Here is a 21,530-nt window from a genome sequence, read left to right on the forward strand (position 1 = left end):
GACCGGCTCCTACTAGTTTGGTTCTGAACTCTGCAGCTTGTCGAGCCTGATTAACTTGGGCGAGTCCGATTTGAACTCACAAGTTTGACTCCCTGGTTAGTGGATTGATGGTGCCAATGATGTCCTTTTTTGAGTCTGGTGCATGGACACGTTGTAAAAAAGAGAAGAAAATATTTTTTTAAGGAGACTTAATAGTTTTGAAGCACCAAACATTTGGAAAACAATGGGCACTTCAATCATTCCATTAAGACATATTTAGTAAAATTTTACCATAGTTTTTAGGACATGTTGAAAGAAATTGAAGATCACATAAGCCCAACACATAGCTTCATTGAAAGAGAAATTCAAAACTTTTTAGTTTTAGAGTATAACTGATTAAAATAAAAATTTAAAAACAAACTCAAATGTAATTTGTAATCTGTTGACCTTTTTAATAAATTTATAAAAAAATTAACTTCATATTTACCCTTTTCTATTTCCAATTTGGAGGCGGTTCACACGTTCTTCAAGGACTCAAAAGTGGACACATTACATAATAGACGGTAACTAACATTTGCGGTGTTTAATGTCCTTTGCTTTTGTCTACTTTAAAGATGTGACACGAATTGGGTAAATTATTTCTAGATTTAGCACTTCTCCTTAGGCACGAGTGTTTCAAAGCCGATGTTTTGAACCGGATTTGTTTGATTCGAGTAGTTGGGCGATCTGGTTTTAGGAAACTGTGGAATAGTGCACTGATACGATTAGAGAACCGGCTGACTCGGATCGGGAGAACCAGAACCAGTCCCATGATGGATTGGGGTCTGGATCCCTGTTTTAAGACACTGTATATGCTACACTGCAGAGAAAGGCGTGTGTACCTGCTATCCACCGTCCATTAATGAGACCTGATGGTGATGGTCCATTTGTGGACCCTATGCTATAGTTCTCTTTCTCTCTTGGGAAAGCAAGGAGATGCTTTACCCAATAAACCCAAATAGATGCTTTCACCAGGAGATGAAATTAAGAGAGATTCATAAGCCGTGTTTCTGGACTCGGCCAATGGATGAGTCCGAGTACCATGTACCTATTGTTTATATATATTTGTCCCTGCAACTTTATTTATAGGGCATCAAAGTGAGTTGTGGGCTTCTGTTTGAATCCTCCCAAACATGATCATGGTTAAAAAAAGCCCTAAAAAGCAGACCTTTCTCATACTATTAAAAGAAAAAACCCCTATCTTTCTTATTTTATTAAAAATAAAAATTTTATTAAAAATAAAAATTTTATTAAAAATAAAAATTTTATTAAAAATAAAAAAAGCCTGCTCTTATTTTATTAAAAAATAACTTTTTGAAAGTTGAATGATTTTACACTATAAAATTGTGGTAGAAAAGATAAGTATTTTCCTCAAACTAAGTTGCTAAGGGGATTCACCTAAAGGTTTTTTATTTGTGATAAAGGACTTCATGGTTCCATTAGAGAGCTTAGTCTAAACTTGATTTCCTGGTTGAGATTGAAGGTTGATCGTTGATCTGATGCCATCGGATGGTGATGATTCGGTGCGGGGTAATAAGCCCGGTTGAGATAATTTTCAGCACTCTTTTTGTTTGTTGCCATATTTAATGATATTGTTTTTATATTTCCAAGTATAAGAATTGTAAATCATTGTTTAAAGAAAATTGGTTTAATGGCATCAAGGTTTTTAAGATATCGGATTTGTTAGTTTTATTTTTTTTGAAGTAAGAATTATTGTAATAAGACTGATCTTTACCGAAAGAAAAGAAAAAGAAAAAAAAATGAGTGAAAAAAAAAAAATCTATCTCCCGACAAGATCACATTAGTCTTTCTTTCAACCCACCTCAACCGATAGCAATCCATCAATTCTCAACTCAACTCTCTCTCTCTCTCATTTAGGTGTACCTTCTCACCCCCTAAGAGCTGAAATTCAAATGAAAGACCAAATGATCATCGGAGGTAAATGGCCACAAAATTACACTCCAAAATCTTGAAGTTTCATATCATCTCAAGGAAATCCACTTCTCAAATCGCTGCAATAACATTCATCAAATCAGTGGATCTAATATTCTGCTAACAAAATCAAGGGAAGAACCACACGTTACAAGTTGAACAATTACAATTAGGCCAACATAAATTCCTAGATTCGAAAGCAATGATGAATAGCATTATTCTTTTCACTCATTATTCTTCTCTTTCTTTTGATCCAATTGATGCAAACAAAAGCCCCCATTGAAGGAAAACAAAGCAAATGGAAAATAATCTTGCACAGAGTAAAAGAAGATCATGTTACTTCTATTTCTATGCATCACTAGCCTTTACAGCTTCTCCTCCCCAATGCTTTATCCTGTCCCCAGCTATGGATGCCTGCACCAAAACATTAGGAATATTCAAAACTTCGTACAAACTCTTATTCAACTAACAAGTAAAGAAGTGGTTCTATCCAGATTATTAATATAACACATGAATTCGTGTAGCCAACCTCAATTAATTAGAAAAATTTTATAATGCTAACTAAAATAACATAAGAAAACGAAGTAATATACCTCTGTGTTCCAATTTGTTCTGTATGTCATCCAAATGAGAATTAGTGTTTGCACCCCAGTCCCGGCAAGCATTCCACACCAAATTCCCTGAATGGGCAAGTGAATTTTGGTAATTAGGTGATTGATACAGACACTAGAAATAGTTACAGAAAAGGGTTTGTTGATATCAATGAAAATTTGCTTGGGGACGGAGTGTCTTACTGTGACTCCAAAGTCAAGCTTGTAGCCCAAGAGGAGGCCTAGAGGAATGCCAAAAATGTAATAGCATCCAATGTTCACATAAGCCACCAGAGCTTGCCACCCAGCTCCAATGGCCACCCCTGCAAAAGAAAGATAAATAAATAAAAAGGATGGTGTAACTTATTGTACAAACTATGAGATGAAATTTCATCTGAATTTCACTACAAACTAGGAGATGAACTTAACTTTACTAGTGCAAAGGGGATCGATAATTTCATTGTTTCTCCTAATGGAGGTGTTTGTTTGGTGGAGGTTTCGGATTTGGAAGTCAAGAACTCTGAATCTTTCAGGTCTGTGGAGGGAAACAGAAGGAGCGGCTTCCAGTTTTCCTTCATTTGGTTCCAAAAAAGGGGGAAAAATGGAAGCTACAACTGCCCCTTCTATGCCTCTCTATGTAGTCGAGATGTCCTGAGGATTTGGCTTCTGAAGCTGAAAATTCAGCTAAACAAATATGATCTATAAGTCTTATCAAGAAGTACTGGTGGTAAAAAGAAGGTATTATGAATGTATTTGTAAATTAAGGCATAAGGCTGCATCTAAATTTTAGGAGAAAATGTGGCTAACCTGAGAGCACTGGCTGTACATTGTTCACTACAATGGATATGCAAAGGAGAGGGGTGAGCTCAGAAACAAGCTTCTTTACTGCCTCACTGCTCGTGAATGCTTTTGGCCACTCATTCTTTGATGCTAACAAAATCATTGAGATAACAAATCCCAACATTAAAGATGTGGTCACCACTACCACCACTGCAAACTTTGCAGTTCTTGGATGCCCAGCTCCCAATTCATTCGACACCCTCACACTACACAAAGATTTCCAGTTCACAATTCACCACAAAAAGATAACAGGGGTATAGAATTGAGGGTAAGTATTTTGAAAAGCCGCAGCCCTGCACAGCTACATGTCATATCTCACCAGGAAACCAACTTCTGGCACTGGAAATCTGGCAAATCTTTCATCATGACTTCGACAATCATGGATGTGAAAAAAATGTCATCTAGGCCTTAAACAAGATTCATCTTGCAACAATTTTTTTCATATCTTCCATTTCAAGTCTCACAAGTCCACTGTTTTTGCATCATCTTTGGACCTTTAAATTCTACAGTTAGAGGCAAAAAAGGATTTTCACCATTTTCCAGTGCCGGTTATGATTTCGTTGACAATTCTCTGAGATGCAGCCCAACCAACAAGCAAAACCGCATGCCAGATCTGATCATTATGATGAGTTCTAATGAATAGTAAAACTGCGGGCTTACCAAAACCTTATTCAAAATTAAAATTAAGCTCTAAGTGATCTCCATGTGAATATTTTTGACTTGGAACACAGTTTTACTAACCTTGTAGCCGCATTGGATCCTATGGCAAGCATAACAGCCCAACCGAGAATATTCATGCTGCATTAACCATATGCACACAAACCAAATTAAGGATAGGATGGTATCATTTCAAACATGCATGTCCAATTCTCTACAAAGATAGTATCATTAGGAAATGGATAGTATCATTAGGAAATGGGCTGGGTCGTGGTGGTGCTAGTACCTCCATACCTAGTTACTACATTGTAGTTTTCAATCCCGGTGACACCTTCAAAAAAAACTTTCTCCCTAGTTTATGTTTAGAAACGGGCAGGACTTGTCTTACCCACTAAATTACCCAAAATAAAAAAAAAAAACAATAATTGGCTCATTGATGATGGGAAATGAGCCGATTCAACTAAGAAGATTAGATACGGAGTTTTAGGGATTTCTGTCCACCTGATATTCGTGTTTAAAACCCAACGATCTAGATTGTGAATTGCCGATCTGGATTGGGAATCAGCTGGCTCCCAACCGGTTTCAGGAATGTATTAGTCACCCTTGAAATCCTTCAATTTATATTTGTTTTTGTTTTTTAAGCTTATATAATATGTTCATCCCCTTTAAATCCCTATAAGCCCATATTTTAATTTTTAATATTTATTATTTTTAAGAGTTTTCTCGATCACCAATTTGGACCGATCCTGACCTATCGAACTTGAAAATTCGATGATTCGATATGGATCTGTGGGGCGGACAAGCTACCCCATCGATCCAGTTTTCAAATGCTATATGTACACACGTGAAAAATTACAAACAAAATTTCAAAAACTTAAAAGAATAGTAATGAAAATTCAGTAAATATAGGCCGTCTATTTTAAGTAAGGGAAAAGTTTATATAGAGTTGAGGTTATCTAAACAATCAAATTAGAGCCTACCTCAAAATTTCATTAGAAGAGGTTGTTTTGATGCCCAAATATCCTCAAATTGATCATCTCGACATTAAGATGCATGGACATGAGAAAAAAATGGATTTCAAGTTTTGAAAATAATGTATTTTATATTGCAATTTTTTACCGTCAATTTTTAAGATTTTCAAGGATTCATAGATCTATCGATCTGCACTATTTTTTAAGATTTAAACTTTATAAATAAAAATGAAATTATATTTTAAGGCATCACAAAGGTTTCCACTATTGAAACCATATTTCTCGACACTATTCGAAGCTAGGCTCTAATTTGTTTGTTTGGAGGCTATGCTCTATACAAACCACACCCTTTAAGAAATGATTATGGTCCCTTTAAGAAATGATTATGGTCCTTTGGGATTTTTATTGTCACAAATTTTATAAGTTGCACATTGGTCATTGGATGAAAACTCCCGAAAAGAAAATTTGAATTTGATTTATCTAAAGGCATGTTGGTACTCGTAAAAATTGATATGAAAAAACCTCGACAACTAATCACATGAGGAGTTTTTCTTACATGAAAATACTTTCATCGAAGTATTTTCGTGCTTACCAAACGTGCCTTAACAGTTTGTGAATTAGATAACCTATTAAGGTAAAATAATAATAATAATTTAGTTTGTCAATAGGCTAGATGTAGCTCACTTTTGAATCGAAAAATGGGTCGAAAAGTATGGAGTGCCAAAAAATTTGAGAAAAGAAAAAAGATAATATTATCTCAGATTTGTTTATTAAAAATGGACTTAAAAACGGTTACGTATATGGGTGTTTTTAGATGATTTTGTCTTGCGAGCGCTACTATATAAGTAAGACCAATGTTTAAAAACCTAAGCAAGTGGGGTCGATCAGACACCGACATATCTGTGTTGGAATGTTGGATCGGTGATCCAGATCGTGTTTGAGTTGTTTAGAAACATTGATCTAAAGAATATTAAAATAAATAAAATTAAATTAAAATGAAAATAGGGATTTATAGGGGGACTTAAGTGAACCTACAAAAACATCATACAAGTTTAAAGGAAAAAAAGAAAAAATATATAAAAGGAGGTGGTTTTGAAAGAAAGACCTATGTGATCTTTCCCACGGGAATATAATTTTTTTTTTTTTTAAAGATAATAATCACCCCTTTTTATTTTGGCAAAAAGATCACTTATAGAAGGTCATTTACAATAAATAAATATTTCAAAATAAAACAAGACAACAATAAAAATAAAACTCAATCACTTGATGTCATTTTTATAACTTAATACTATGCTTGATAATATAAAATAAAAGAGCAAAGTAAGTAAAAGAGAAGATGTGAGAGATTACCTCAACTGGGCATATTACACCCCACATCGAGTCACCATATCTAATGGCGCGGGATTAGCGGTCTAGCTGCAATCTCGAATCGAGAAAACTAATTTAGGCCAAACTAGATAACCACCCTTAAATCTCTACAAAACCCTAACTCCAAAATAATTAGACTCGAACCCTAATTTTTTCCAACCCTTAAGTTAGATCATGAGAGAGAGAGTCTTTATGTTGGGCGTGCTCCCCTAGGGTCTTTAGGAGAGAGAGTTAGAGAGAGAAAATAAGGGCGGAGAGAGAGAGGTGTGGCCCTTAAGAAGGAGAGAGAGAGAGAGAGAGAGTTTATGGGAGAGAGAGAGGTGTGTAGAGATGTTGGAGAGCTCCCTTATTTATAGTGAAATTTAGGTCTAGGGTTTCTCATAGTTTGCCTCTTTCTTGAAATTGAATATGAACCGTTGATAAATGTGATTTGTGGGGTGAGAGATCTGAGTCCTCATTTCCATAAATGAGTTATCAACATTATGGAAGGTGCATGAACCATTATCTCCCTTTCCTTAAACCATTTTCCCATCAATATATTTAATAAATTAAATCTATTAAAGATATCATTCATTCCATAAAATTGCATTATCCATCTCATATATTCCATAAGAATATATCAAGAAATATCAAGTCAAGATATTCTATCAATAATCAATATAAGATATGGTTAATATTTGACCATATGCTTATAAGATAGACTTTCCAAAAATTACAAAACTTGATATCAAAGTAATAAGAAAGGAAGCAATGGGTGGGGCGTGCCACCCATATGTGGCAAATGTGGGCCCCCACCCATTTGCCACATGGTGGGGCCCATGTGCACTATGGGGCCCCATGAAAATTTTATAAATATTTTAAACTAGTCTTTAAATATTATTCGAATTTTATATAATTCTTAAAATCAATAACTCCCCACCCATTGAGGAGTGGAATTTTATATAATTCCAAAAATCATAAATAAATTATCAAATGACTTATAAAAATTCCAATAATAAATCTAAAATAATTTAATAATAAAAAGAACAAAATTAAATTAATATGATGGGAAGTGGATCCATATGGTTCAGGGATTCTGTCAATGATCATGGGGTACTTCACCTTCAACTGTGGACTACAACCCACACTTGTTTTATCAAATCGATCAAGTGTTTTCTATGACCCACAGTCCAAACAAGGGCTCATTAGCGGGTCACCAAAGTCTGGCTAATAAGCCAAGGAGTCGCAATCCCAATTTGTCGATTACGGGTCCTCCCCTAGAGATGAGTCAAGGTCACTACGACCTGATGCGTCCACAGCTCTATGGTGCACAGGGGTATCTCTCTCGCACATACATACGCTTCACCCAAAGGTGGATAACTGGCTTGCCCGAACGGTCTATCGATATGCATGTCGTGTGATGGAATATGGATGAGGATTTAGCCCCCGTCTATGTAGGCCTACCATCACACACAATGGTCACACAATCCCTCAGCTCTCTCATCTAGGCATAAGCTCCGACCTCATCAAGGGCTAACCCAAAACCCTTCTCGATTTATTCTTTATGCCCAGGTACCTTGGGTTTTCCAACCGACTGGCCTAGATCGTCAAGCACAGTTCGATATCAGCAAACATCATTTGTTTAGTATGATCTTCGAGGAACCACACTCCCATTGAGTTTATGTTCAACTATAATAAATGTTTTTCATTACACCAACATATAAAAGGAGGTGGTTTTGTTAGTACTTTTGGTTTGAAAAATGCTTAAGTGTCTTTCAAAACAACTTTGGTTTTATTGTTATTTCCTAAAAAGCTTTGTACATATATAAAGATTTGGGTTTGAGTCCCACATTGAAGAGGAGAGAGTTTTTGAGGTTTATTTAAGAGCACACATTCCTATAAAATATATTCTAAGTACAAATGAGAGAGAAAATACATGTGTAGAGCACACGAAGAGTGCGGCACGTATGTGCGTGTGCTCAAGGGTGCTTGATGGCGCACGTCCACCCTTGTGTGCACGCTGACATCGGCATGTGAGGTGCCCCTCTTCCACCCTTACGTGCACGCTCACATCGGCACGTGAGGTTGCCCCTCATTCGAGTACGGGGCAAGCGTCCAAGTATGGGTCAAAGCTTGTGGCTCGTTATCTCTTTATGAGCCTAGCTCATAGGGGGGTCCAATTATTGTGAGCTTAGCTCGTAGGGGGATCCAATGGTCATCTAGCCGTTGATGCATGTAGAACATCCAATGGTCTTCTAGCTGATCATTTGTGAGCTAGCTCGTAAGGGAATCCAACGGTCATCTAGCCATTGATGTGTGTGGGACATCCAATGGTTTTCTAGCTGATGAGATGGAGTGAGCTTGTAAGAGCAGGCATCAAGTGCATGTAACTTGTAACTGAGGGGTGGTGCATGTAACCACTACAATACTAAATGAGTTGCTCTTGGTGCTCTATAACAAGGGTCCTCCTACCCATACGAGTTAGAACCTTTTGAGCACACTTTAGATTTTGCTCTATAAGGGTACTTGATGGCGCACGCTCACATCGGCACATGAGGTGCCCCTCGTCCACCCTTGCATGCACCCTCACATCAGCACATGAGGTGCCCCCCTTCCACCCTTACGTGCACGCTCACATCGGCACGTGAGGTTGCCCCTCATCCGAGTACGGGGCAAGCATCCGAGTATGGTTCAAAGCTCGTGGCTTGTTATCTCTTTGTGAGCCTAGCTCGTATGGGGCTCCAATTATTGTGAGCCTAGCTCGTAGGGGAATCCAACGGTCATCTAGCTGTTGATGCGTGTAGGATATCTAATGATCTTCTAGCTGATGATTTGTGAGCCTAGCTCGTAGGGCGCTCCAACGGTCATCTAGCCGTTGATGTGTGTGGGACATCCAATGGTCTTCTAGCTGATGAGATGGAGCTTGTAATAGCAGGCATCAAGTGCATGTAACTTGTAGTTGTTGGGGTGCATGTAACTTGCAGTTGAAGAGTGGTACATGTAACCACCACAACACTAAATGAGTAGCTCTTGGTGCTCTAAAACAAGGGTCCTCCTACCCATACGAGTTAGAACCTTTTGAGCACACTTTAGATTCTACTCTATAACAAGGGTCCTCCTATCCATACAAGCTAGAACCTTTTGAGCACACTTTAGATTCTCTCAACATACAATTCCCTGCAATTCTAGCATGCAAATCAGTGGGCTAATTGTCGCTCTCTCTACTCGATTTTGTCTCTTTCTCTCTCTAAACTATCAAGACTCTGATGTCTATTGTATGGGTTCCAAGCTCCAGTACATAGAGCTTAGGAACATTGCAAAAGACCTCTACATTTTCTTGTATCTCAAGGACGAGTTACCCTTCTTATACACATCAAAAACTCAATTGAAGGGGGGTAAATATCGTCTTAAGATATCACTCCTGAGTACCCCGAAAACAATAAGATTTCGAGATCCTATTTTTGAAAATTGTACCATTTTTGCTCCCATGTCACCCAACCAAACTCCAACAGGTTTTAGGGGGGAACCATGCCAGGATTCACACCATCTCAGAACCAGTTCAGTCTGGACTGATGTCCATCGGGATTGACTATCCGAATAGGAAATTGCAAGGTCTAAAAGTGAGTAAAACAAGGACAAAAATTTCAATTTATGATGTGACCTTTTCTTTTTTAAAAGTAAAACCCACTCGACATCCTAAAACTGATGAAGGTTAAAGGAAATATGAATACCAATTTCTACAATGGACTTCTGGACTTCTGGAAAATCTAATGCGGTAAAAATTTGGAGTGAAAGCGACCGACATTGATGGATGGATCAGGCTTGCTCCAATTATTCAAGAGAAGGAAAAAATATTTTTAATGTAAGTTTAAGAAAATCTTATCATAAGCCTTTTATAATAATAACATGACGCCTATGTTTTATTTCCTTAAAAATAATGTTTAAAAACATGGTTCAATGATCTATATCGCCCTTCCAAATCGATCCAGATCAGCAGATCAGCCGTTCGGCCTAGTGATCCGGTGAACAAAAAATTAGGGAATAAACAAATTTTAAATAATAAAGTGGGTTTTTCTTCCTTTATAACTCTCCACTCTCTCAATGGAATTTTCTACTTACCATTAAAAAAAAAAAGTGGGATCGGTTACCTGATCGAAGTAACTGGTTCATGGCGTAAACTGGCTGATTCCCGTTATTTAGCAGGTTTGGTTCGTTTGACCGATTCCTGATCTAGATCGGCCAATTCGAATCCAAATCACCTATTTTAAAAAATTTTAAAAATTTTGTTTAGAGAGTAGTTTTTTTTTCTTGGGCAAGTTTTATGTGTTTCCCCTACCACATAAAACTTTTATACTTTCCCTTATTCTACCGTCCAATTTGAATGGAGGGCTAAGATTGCCCCCCAATCACAATGTCACGTCTCTGCACTATTTTATTTTTAATTTGTTTTATATAAACTATTTTGATACCAAATTTTGTACATCCAATCCTTTATTAAACTCGCACAAGCAAAAAGTATAAAAAACATATTTCTAATAAAATAAAATAACCAAAATACCCCTTGAAACTTTCAAGGGGTATTTTGATCATTATATTTTATTGAAAAATTATTTTAAATATTTTTTATAGGTGTGCCTCAATGAAAAAAATTTCATATTCATACAATTTGTATAAAGAAAAAAAAACTAAAAATAAAATATTTTGAGATATCAATTCTAAAATCAAACGGTGAATAGAAAATTGGACTGCTAGATTGTAAGAAAAGGATAAATCTTTTTATGCTCCGAGGAAAATACAAAAACCTTTCTCTTTTTTTCCCCTCCTCAAAGAATTTCCTTTAACCAAAGTATTTCAGGCTATGCCGTACTACAGTCCGTGTGGTTAACAAGACGTCGAACAAATAATGCTAAGAGAGAGAGAATTAATGGCGAAAGGCACTTATCTTAATGGGGAGAGAGAGAGAGATAGAAGAATATGAGTTGAGCATGGGAGAGAGTGAAAATATGGTTACCATATGGACATTCCGTCGACCGATACTTCAGGGTTCTTAAGATATCCAGCAAAAAGAATTAGCACCATGAAATACCATACCTCCAAACTATAAGAAAAAAGAAAAAAAAAAAAGTCAAATAAAAAGTAAGGGAAAAGTTTATATAGAAACGAGGCTCTAAACAATCAAAGGGAAAAGTTTATATAGAAACGAGGCTCTAAACAATCAAATTACAGCTTACCTAAAAAATTTCACTAGAAGAGGTTGTTTTGATGTCCAAATATCCTCAAATTGATCATCTCAAAAAAAAAAAGGATTTTAAGGTTTGAAAATAGTGTATTTTATAACGCATTTTTTTATTGTTAATTTTTCAAGATTTTCAAATTTTTGTCGATCTGTCGATGTACACTATTTTTTAAGCTTTAAACTTTATAAATAAAGATCAAAATAAATTTTAAGGCTATCATAGATATTTTCAGTATGGAAACCATATTTCTCAATACTATATGGAGGTATGCTCTAATTTGATTGTTTAGAGTGATTTCGGTACTAACCCTAATATTTTAGGCAAAATACAAATTACTATGTTTATAGGCAGGAATAACAAAGAAGGTTAGTCATCACACCTTTTCTTTTTCTTTTTTCAAAATTGCCCTCCGTCAACCCAAATTTTGAGGTTTTTGTTTAAGTTTTGTTTTAGTTTTTTCGTCAGTAGGGCAGTGCTTCATGCTTTAAGGCGATGGCTTACTAATGAAAAAACTAAAAACAAAGATTAAAATTCAAATTCAAATTGACCGAGAGGCAATTTTGAAAAAAAATAAAAAACAAAAAAGGTACACCAATCTTCTTTGTGATTTCCACCTAAAAATAAAACATTTTGTATTTTACCTAAAATTTTAAGGTCCGCACATAAATCACTCAATGAGTAGTTAACATTCTCTCTCGTTGAATAAACACACTCTCTCCCTCCCCGCTTACCACAACATAACTGCAGATGCTAGGGAGAGCCTAACAAAACCCCACAGATTTTGAAATGCCTTCCATGAAAACCCACTCCAAGCCCTTCCACAACTCCCACAAAAAATATAAATCAGCTGAGCCACCACTATGAACCACCATGAGCCATTCAGCACCACTGCAGCTCCAACCATGCCCCAATTCAACTTGATCATCACCAACCAACTGAAGAAAGTGTGCAGCAATAGAGCAATACCGGCAAAGACAGTCATAGACATCATCCTGCTCTGTGCTTGTAAGAATTTCTGAATAGGAAAATACACAGCATATGCAAAGAGTTGGGGTATCATGTATAGGGAAAATAATCCTGCTGCATGAGCTATACTGTGGTCTTGTCCAATGAGAATGAAGAATGGAGTGGAAAAGACATAGAATATGGAGAGTATGAGAGCAGTTATGATGAGGATGACCCATGATCTTTGCATGTATATGCCTAGCATGTCCAATTGCCCAGCACCATAGGCTTGCCCACATAGTGTCTCTAGTGCACTTCCCATGCCAAGCTGCAAAAGTTCAAATGTTCAATAGCATTAGGAAATTAAGATACCATTTTTGCTAGTATGATATAGTTATATTAGAGGTACTAGGAAGAAGTAATGTGAATGTGAATAAACAACTTGCAAGGAGTTCCAAGAAATCAAGGCATAAGAGATTTCCAAGAATTCAAGACTTTTTTGTTTTTTTTCCCCTTCTTTATGGTCAGAGTTTTCCTTATTATAATTGGGAAGAAATAGACATTTCAAGAGGAGAAAATGTATCATTAGTTAGTCAGTCCATAAAACTCAAGCATTACTACTATGTACATGTATTTAAGTCATTTATCAGCATCATCTAGCACTATCCCAATCATTTAAGGTTGGCAATACGAATCTCATTTTATTATTCTACTCTCTATCAACAGATATATACTCAGTCAGACTATAAGACACCATATCTCTTCACACTACTTTCAACCATATCATTTCGAATATTCTCAATGTCGGTTGCACTTCCTTGGTGCATTTAAATATGGCAAATGATATTATATGTTCAGTTTAGCTTCCCCTACGTTCACTCCCTTGAGCAAACCTATTTAGAAATATTTAGCACCCCAGATTCCAACCCTTAAAGAAAAAACAACAAATACATAAAATTAAAAAAAGAAAAAGAAAAAAACAGATGTAGGTCCCACTTTTCTATATTTATTTCATTGGAAAGCCACCCAAAGAAAAAAGAACATTCATGTCTCCATACAACTAATAGCATTTTATGAGGAAGCGATTTTATATCTTGCAAGGTATAGAATCAAATCCTCAAAAATTAATTTCTCACCGAGAGAGAGATTTCCGATAAACCCTGCCTCCGGCCTTTAGTGTTGGGTGTCCCGTCCCATTGTGGGAGGGGCAACAATGGAATTCGTCTTAGTTAGAAGGGCAGTTTTGAAAGGTCAAAAAATTGATTTATTGCCCAAGTCATCATCCCACACAATAGGATCTCACATGAATGTTTTGTTATGAGAAATTTTTTATTTTTATCTCTTCTAAAATGCGATAGCGACGAGCCATTGTTTAGGAGGTTATGAGATAGTACTTCCATAATAGTCATTATCACATTGCCCATATAGAAAAGCAAAATGTGGGGAGAGCTTTTGGGGTTGACTTTACATGGTGTATTAGAAAAATACAATAAGCCTCATTTTGTATAGAAGAAGAATAAGAGTGAGAAAGTCACCTTTTTTTTTAAAAGAATAAGAAGAGATAGAAAGTTACCCTTCTCTTAAAAAGAAGAAGAAAGAAAAAGAGAGAACCTGTTTTTTTAGAAAGTGAAAGCCTCTAAAATAAAAAGAAGAAGCATTTGATAGAGAAAACCCTCTAGAAGAAATCAGATAGCCCAAGAATGCTTGTTATTTTGGAAGAATTTTGTAATCAATATTTTAGTAATAGATCTTTATCTTTCTCCTGTTGACGTAGTCTGAAAATGTAAACTACGTAATTCTCGGTACCAATAAGTTATTTATTTTATTTGTTTTATTGCTTATTTTTCTACTCATACACACATCAATTTTGGCATATTTTCGTGTTTCATATATCGGGTTCTACTACACACATCCGGTTTTGTGTGAGAGGTTCAACTGGGTGAGTTCAACCTGTACTACTTGAAACTAATCACAACAAAAGCTCTGGTTTATAACACCAAAACATTTGAACTAGGGTACTTGCTCTAACTTAAGAGTATCTTTTGTTGGGCAGTTCAGTAAAGACCCCATCATGGTCCCCTAGGATCTGGTGGGATTCCCATAAGGGAAAGCACAATCACAGCTTTATAAAGTTGCACCTCAAAATCTCTCATAAAAAGTTGGTCTTGGCCTTAGAAACTTGCATTTCAATTATCTCTACCTCCACCGTTATAAATATGAAAAAACCATTTAAAAATCAGTATGTCTCGAAATACATCTTTTGAACAAGAAAATATTTTATATAAGGTACCAAGTTAAGTGCGCTTAAAAAATCCTTTAGAAGAGAGTATTTCAAATTGGGAAATCCTTCAAGTAATCATCTCGACATCGAGATGTATAGATATGAAGAAAAAAACAAGTCTAAGTTTTTATTATAAGGAAAAAGTTTATATAAAGATACAATCGTAATTGTACAAGTAAGGTTGCATTAATCAACATCATCTATTTTATTAGAATAATGTAGATTTGATATTATCTCAAAAGATGTGCCACCTTTCTACTCAACTTTACAGGCATGTCAAATCTACACCGATCAACTGAAATGAATGATGTAGAACACCGCAATTTCACTTCTATAATTAGAATTGCATCCTTATACAAACCGCACCTTTATTATAATGCATCTTATAATAAGTTATTTGGACTGTTTATTTTCAAGATTTCAAGTGTTTGTAAATCGGTTTCTTCTCTCTCATTTTGTTTTGATATCCTTGATCTCCAGTATCCATAGAATGAGTGTAACTGATATGAAGATGTTAAGATGGATGAGTAGCAAGAGATGATGAGATAAAATTGAAAATGTATATATTTGGAAGAATTTAGGTGTGGTACCCATAAGAGATGAGAGAAAGTAAACTTCAGTGGGATGGCTATGTGCAGTGCATGCTCATGTTAGAAGGTGCGAGTTAGTTCAAGTGGAAGGCTAAAAAAAAACGAGGGATAGGCAGAAAATGATATGGTTGGAAGTAGTGAGAAAAGATATGGGGACCTATGGCCTCATTGAAGATATGACACTTAATAGAGTAGAATGACAAACCAAAATTTGTATGGCCGACGTCAATTAGTTGGGACAATGCTCTGATGATGATGATCATCCTCGTCCTCCTCTATTTTTTAAGTTTTAAATTTTATAATTAGGGATTAGAATAGATTTTCGAGCTATCATAATGTTTTTGACACATAAACTACATCTCTAGACTAAATTTAAGGGTACGCCTTCTCCCATAAATAAACCTAGTTGAACAAACAATTCATTCGAAATCTTCATGGCTGTACCAAAATTGAAATACGGTATTTATGGAGGTTCATATAAATCTTCATGGCTGTACCAAAATTGAAATACGGTATTTTTGGAGCTTCATATCAAGGACAAAAATAGATTGCATGCAATTATGGATCTAGAAACCTAGGGCTGATAATAGGTCAGATCGGGTCTGGCTCCACTGGAACATGGATTCGGATCCAAGAAATATACATGAGATCAGAATCTAAATCCAGATCCAAATATTCAGTTCTAGATCAGACATGAGATTTAGATCTGGATCAAGACCCTATTAGATCCAAAAAAAGTATTTTATATATTATTTTATATTTATAAAAGAATATAATAATAAAAAATACAATATATATATATATTATTTTAATAATTGAATTAGATCCAGATCCCAATCCAAATTTTAGATCCGAATCCAACTTCAAGGAACCAAATCTTGGATCGTTTCATATCCAAACCCTGTAACTATCAACTGAGCGAAGCATCCTATATCTATCAACTGAACGAAGCACCCAATATCTAACTTCAAAATAGAAAGGATCACTTGTCTCAACAAATATCCACCGTAAATTCCCAAAACCCGTGGAGATGATTGATGCACGCTGGATGGGGCCCTCATTTCACCCTGTGGGTCCCACATGATTGAGATGTGAGCGTCATGTTGACAACGGTGAAACCACATGTGGGCTCTTATACGCAGTGAGTAACATTAATAACGATCCACGTGGTTTAAGGTGATGTTCAGAAGTAGGAAAACGATCCACGTGGTTTAGTGTGATGTTCAGAAGTAGGATACTTTACAAATCAGTCCAAGGCGCTGCTCTTTAGTCGGGATGGCGTAAACTATGCTCCCGCGGGAGCAAACTGGATTGATACTCCCACAAGCAAAAGAGACTAAGAAGGGTTAGCTATTTGAAATTTAGAGATTATATGTCATTAAAATTGAATTACAAATCCATCTTAAAGATAGACTTTTAATAGGAGATTAATTTTTAAATGGACTTATTGAAACCATGTCCTGAAAATAAGGGTCCACTGCATCTAAATTATTATTTTTAAAATATAAATTTAAATTTTAAGTTATTTAAATCTTCCATGAATTGGACAGTCCATGTTTACTCTTGGTATGCTATTTAGTTTAAGCACATACAGTGTAAAATATGGAGTTATTTTTTATGTAGTCACTAGGTTGAAGATGTTACATCCTCAACATTAAAGATCTTAAAATACTCTAGATGAGATTTTATTTGATGGAGTAAATAGTATGATCCTGAGGAAACATGAAAGTTTTATACTTTAATGGGTGTAGCGAAGGATCTGTCGGAGTAGATTAAGTAAATATTAAAAAATAAAAAAAAAAACAATTTAGAAAGTAGAAGTAGATTAAGTAAATATTAAAAAATAAAAAAAAAAACAATTTATAAAGTAGAATTTCAAGGGACAGCATTAGATAAATTAAGATTCGTGATCCTACGATATTCTTTTCCATCAATGCGAGTAGGACCACAAATTATCACCATCAAATTTGACATAAATTTTTAAAAAAGCTATGCCCTACGAATAGATACGTATCGAAATTAATGATGTTTTTTTAGAGTCCTACTCACATGGTATGAAAAGATCTGGTTTCATTTATCTTAATAAAATATATATATATATATATATATATATATATATATATATATATATATAAACAAAGTTTTAATGGTGAACCGGACTCATACCATCTTAAAAACCAGTTTGGTCGTAAATAATTTATATCTAAATCAGCCATCTGGATAAGAAATCTCATAACATTAGAACACTCCTGAATAATTTATATCTAAATCAGCCATTCGGATAAGAAATCTCATAACATTAGAACACTCCTGAATAATTTATATCTAAATCAGCCATCCATGTGAGAAATCTAATGACATAAGAATATTGATATAATACTGAAATACAACAAAAGCTAACTCCTAATCTACTTGAAAAAAACAGGTAGGGCCAATGGTTTAAAAAACGGATCAGTGACCCGGATCGGGCTTCCAAAAACCGATCCGGATCGGCAAATCGGCGATCCGGATCGGGAATCGGGTGAATCGGGCAGAATAAAGCTTAAAAAAAATTCGAAAAAATTATTAAAATTCATTATAAATATTGGTTTTTAGGAATTCAATAAAAAATGAGGGTACTCCATTAAGAATTTTCATGTTTTTGAATGAATATGCGAATATTGATATGTTCTTTCCCTGCATGAACCGCCATTCAGCATTTAATTTACAGTATTTCGTGCTCATCCCTACACTGTTGCTGTTGGGACTCGATATGTGAATAATATGGCTGGGATAGGGTGGCCTCAGAATCATCATCTCTCTCGTTTTCTCTTTGAATAATATGGATTAAAAAAAAAAAAAAACAAATTTTCAAAAAAATCGATCATGGATTAAAAAAAAAATCACAAATTTTCAAAAAATTCTATCACGGATTACAAAAAAAAATTTGATCATGGATTAAACAAAAAAAATCACAAATTTTCAAAAAATTCAATCATGGATTACATAAAATTCGATCATGGATTACATAAATTTCGATCATGGATTAAATAAAATTCGATCATGGATTACAAAAAAAAACAAACAAAAAAAACAAAAAATTCAATCGTGGATTACAAAAAAAGAAAAAAATAGTTCGATCATGGATTACAAAAAATTCAATCATGGATTACAAAAAACTCTATCATGGGTTACAAAAAAAGCAAAAAACAAAAAATTCAATCATAGATTAAAAAAAAACAAACAAACATTTCGATCATGGATTACAAAAAAAAAACAAACATTTCGATCATGTATTACAAAACATTCGATCATGGATTACAAAAAATTCTATCATGGGTTACAAAAAAAAAAAAAAAACAAAAAAATCGATCATGGATTACAAGAAAAGAAAACAAACATTTCGATCATGGATTACTATGGGTTACAAAAAACCAAAAAATTCGATCATGGATTACAAAAAAACAAAAACAATTCGATCATGGATTACAAAAAAATTGATCAAGTATTACAAAAAAATCTATCATGGATTACCAAAAAAAAAAAAAAAAAAAAAAAAAAAAAAAAAAAAAAAATCCTTACGGAATCGCCGATTCACTGTTCGGACTCGCCGATTCCGTACAGTGAATCAGCGATTCACTGTACAGAATCGTCCGGTTCTCTCTAGAACCGGACGATTTCCGATTTTTGGGCAATCCGGTTCCTTTTTCACTATTTCCGAGTCGAACCGGATGAGTCCGGTTCGACTCGGCGTTTTTTAAAACGCTGGGTAGGGCTGTCTTCCCTACTTAATTACCTAAAAAAAAAAAAAAACAAACATGTTGAAAAAGAAAAAGAAAAAGAAATCCATATACGATACTGCTAGGCCTGTTTAGTAAGGTAGTATTACTTTCTTATTTGTTTAATTTTTCTTTTTTGGTTAGTTAAACATTAGAAGAAAGTAAGCTTACTCGTTCCACATTAAACCGACATAAGGGGCTCTCTTCCTTTCTGTCTCTAAACTAAACTCATCTTCTTTCCTTGGTGGTGAGAGAGAGAGAGAGAGAGAGAGAGAGAGAGAGAGCATGAATATTATAGATTTCAAGCTGATGGAAATGGTAGATTAGGATTTACTTTTACCCAAAAAATATTAAAAATTTCCGGATCCAATGCACGACATAACACTCGTTAGATATTATTTTTTGTAATTTAGTGAGAAATATAGAAACTACCCGTATTTTAAAAGTTGAGGAGTTTTTTATGTTTTTAAAGTGTTAGTAGCCCCTATCAGACTTTGATTCGTTCAATTTCGGCAACGGGAGAGAGATTGTGTTTCGTTTTCGAGTGGTAAAGAGAGATTGTGTTGCTTTAGAGTGGTAGAGAGAGAAAGTGTCTTAGATTTCGCTGTACTACTCGGAAGCGAGAGATATGATTGGCTTTTGTATCATCCAACTCTCCTAGAGAGAGAGAGAGAGAGAGAGAGAGAGAGAGAAGTTTTCTTACCAGTAGACCGAAAGAGAAGCCAGCAATAACAGAATTCTCCATGGAAACAGCTGCGAGCTCGAGGGTACCCAAATGGCCTGCAAATGCTTGGGTGATTGCACCCAGCGAATACTGAGATAACGAAGTGAAAATAGCAGGCCCTGCCAAATACCATAGTTTCTTCGATTCAACCGCGAACTCTCTACCGAAGTCACCCAAGCTCCTTATGGGTTCTATGTCTCCTTCAAATTCAACGAAGCTATTACCATTTCCTTCGCTTCCTCGATTCAAAAGAGGCTCATGCTCATCCTCCATCTCTCTCTCTCTCTCTACTTTGCGGCTCAAAACCAGATAAAGAATGAGATGGGTTTCTCTTCTCTCTCTCAATGTGTGACTTGCTATGCGTTCTCTCTCTCTCTCTCTCCAAAAGCAGAAAATATGAGAGAGACGGAGATGGGTTTCTCTCCCTTAAAAATTTCAGCACGTAATATAACCTGTCGAGATTGCTTGCCCCCCACAAACTCAAAGGGAAAATAACATCACATCGCTGTCTCTCTCTCCAAGTGAAATGGGTCTCTCTCTCTCTACCAAGCATTTAACGGGCCAACAAGTTAGAAAATAAATCATTTAAGTCGTGGAACATTTTGGACTCACATGTCTTGTTTAGGTTTTTTATAATTTTTCATTTAAAGTTGTTTTGATGTGAAAATGAAAATGAAAAAAACTCCAAACGGCTCATAAACCTACATCTGTTTATCTACACTTGTTTTACGTAGAAATTTATTCGATAAGACATGACGTCAATTTCTCCATTTCCTCTTTGACCACGTCAATTCCTCGGCGATTGCAAAAGGTGTTATCACGATGGGAAAGTATGGTCTCCATACTATATGCGGTCCATAGATATAAAGCACCTACCTAAAAAATAAGCGTAACAACCGTTCAAATATTTTTTTAACATAATTTTTTTTTTTTAATATTCACAATCTCTATGTTAAAGATTCTATACATTCTTTAAAATTTAGGATCAACCTATATTTTAAAAATATATTTATTGCCAAGCCCGCATTTCTATATTATGCAGTCTGACCGCATAAAAACTTTGTCCTTATTATATAGAAGTTCTAAACTTCCCTCCATTCAGCCATCCAAATTAAATCAATCAAGTAATTGACCATTTGATTTAGATCTGACATCTTAGTGTATTTTATTTTTAGTTTTTATTCTACACATTATACGAATATAAAAAAAATCTAATAAAATAACTAAAATAGCTCTAAATCTTTCAAGGGCATTTTAATTTATTAAAAAAAAAATTTATGTTTTTTTACAGATGCAAGTTTAATAGAGGAGTGGACGCCTAAAATTTGATGTCAAAATATTTAGTAGAAAAATAATTAAAAATAAAACAATGTGGAGATGTGACATTGTAATTGGATCTATCTCGGCCATTCATTCAGATCTGATGGCTAGATAAGGGGAAGTATATAACTACCATACATTAGGGTAAGTATAGAAAGCTTGCTCAAACTATATGGCATTTATCTGTAGAATAAGGATCTTACAGCTGCATCAAGTGTCAAATATAACAGTTTAACATATGTTATGGAGTTGGAAAAATTTTCTATTAACTTCGAGCCTAATTAATCATACACTCTCAGCCTTTCGATTTCAAATATAAC

General features: G+C 35.1%; 1 protein-coding gene across 10 annotated transcripts; it reads right to left on the reverse strand.

Moving 5' to 3' along the window:
- Positions 1–1,972: 1,972 nt before the first annotated feature.
- Positions 1,973–20,303, reverse strand: LOC18442009 (protein DETOXIFICATION 29). 10 transcript variants are annotated; one of them, XR_016056884.1, is made up of 10 exons: positions 19,870–20,303; positions 12,324–12,865; positions 11,367–11,453; positions 6,359–6,424; positions 4,122–4,178; positions 3,348–3,586; positions 2,970–3,212; positions 2,745–2,863; positions 2,544–2,630; positions 1,973–2,364 (listed from the first exon to the last, which is right to left on the reverse strand). XR_016056884.1 is itself a non-coding variant. In XM_088868764.1 (8 exons), the coding sequence occupies exons 1-8, from the start codon at positions 20,161–20,163 to the stop codon at positions 2,299–2,301; spliced, it is 1,491 nt and encodes a 496-aa protein (XP_088724890.1). In that variant the 5' UTR covers positions 20,164–20,303; the 3' UTR covers positions 1,973–2,298. The 10 variants fall into 10 exon arrangements, 3 of the variants coding, with proteins under 3 accessions (XP_088724890.1, XP_088724891.1, XP_088724892.1); XR_016056880.1 differs by lacking the exon at positions 6,359–6,424; XR_016056879.1 differs by lacking the exon at positions 6,359–6,424 and having other exon boundaries at positions 2,970–3,224.
- Positions 20,304–21,530: the final 1,227 nt, after the last annotated feature.

This window comes from Amborella trichopoda, chromosome 6, assembly GCF_054954075.1.
Source record: "Amborella trichopoda isolate Santa Cruz 75 chromosome 6, AtrichopodaSantaCruz75HAP2 v2.0, whole genome shotgun sequence".
Taxonomy (NCBI): Eukaryota; Viridiplantae; Streptophyta; class Magnoliopsida; order Amborellales; family Amborellaceae; genus Amborella; species Amborella trichopoda.

What these genes read in the sequence shown, in the direction of transcription:
- LOC18442009 (XM_088868764.1), bottom strand. Translation starts at nt 20,163, where the DNA reads ATGGAGGATGAGCATGAGCCTCTTTTGAATCGAGGAAGCGAAGGAAAT. An exon ending in GCTTCTCTTTCGGTCTACTG is followed by an intron (nt 12,866 to 19,869) that starts GTAAGAAAACTT and finishes GAACTTTTGCAG; the next exon opens with CTTGGCATGGGAAGTGCACT. An exon ending in TGTACAGCCAGTGCTCTCAG is followed by an intron (nt 2,864 to 3,347) that starts GTTAGCCACATT and finishes TTTCTTTTGCAG; the next exon opens with GGGTGGCCATTGGAGCTGGG.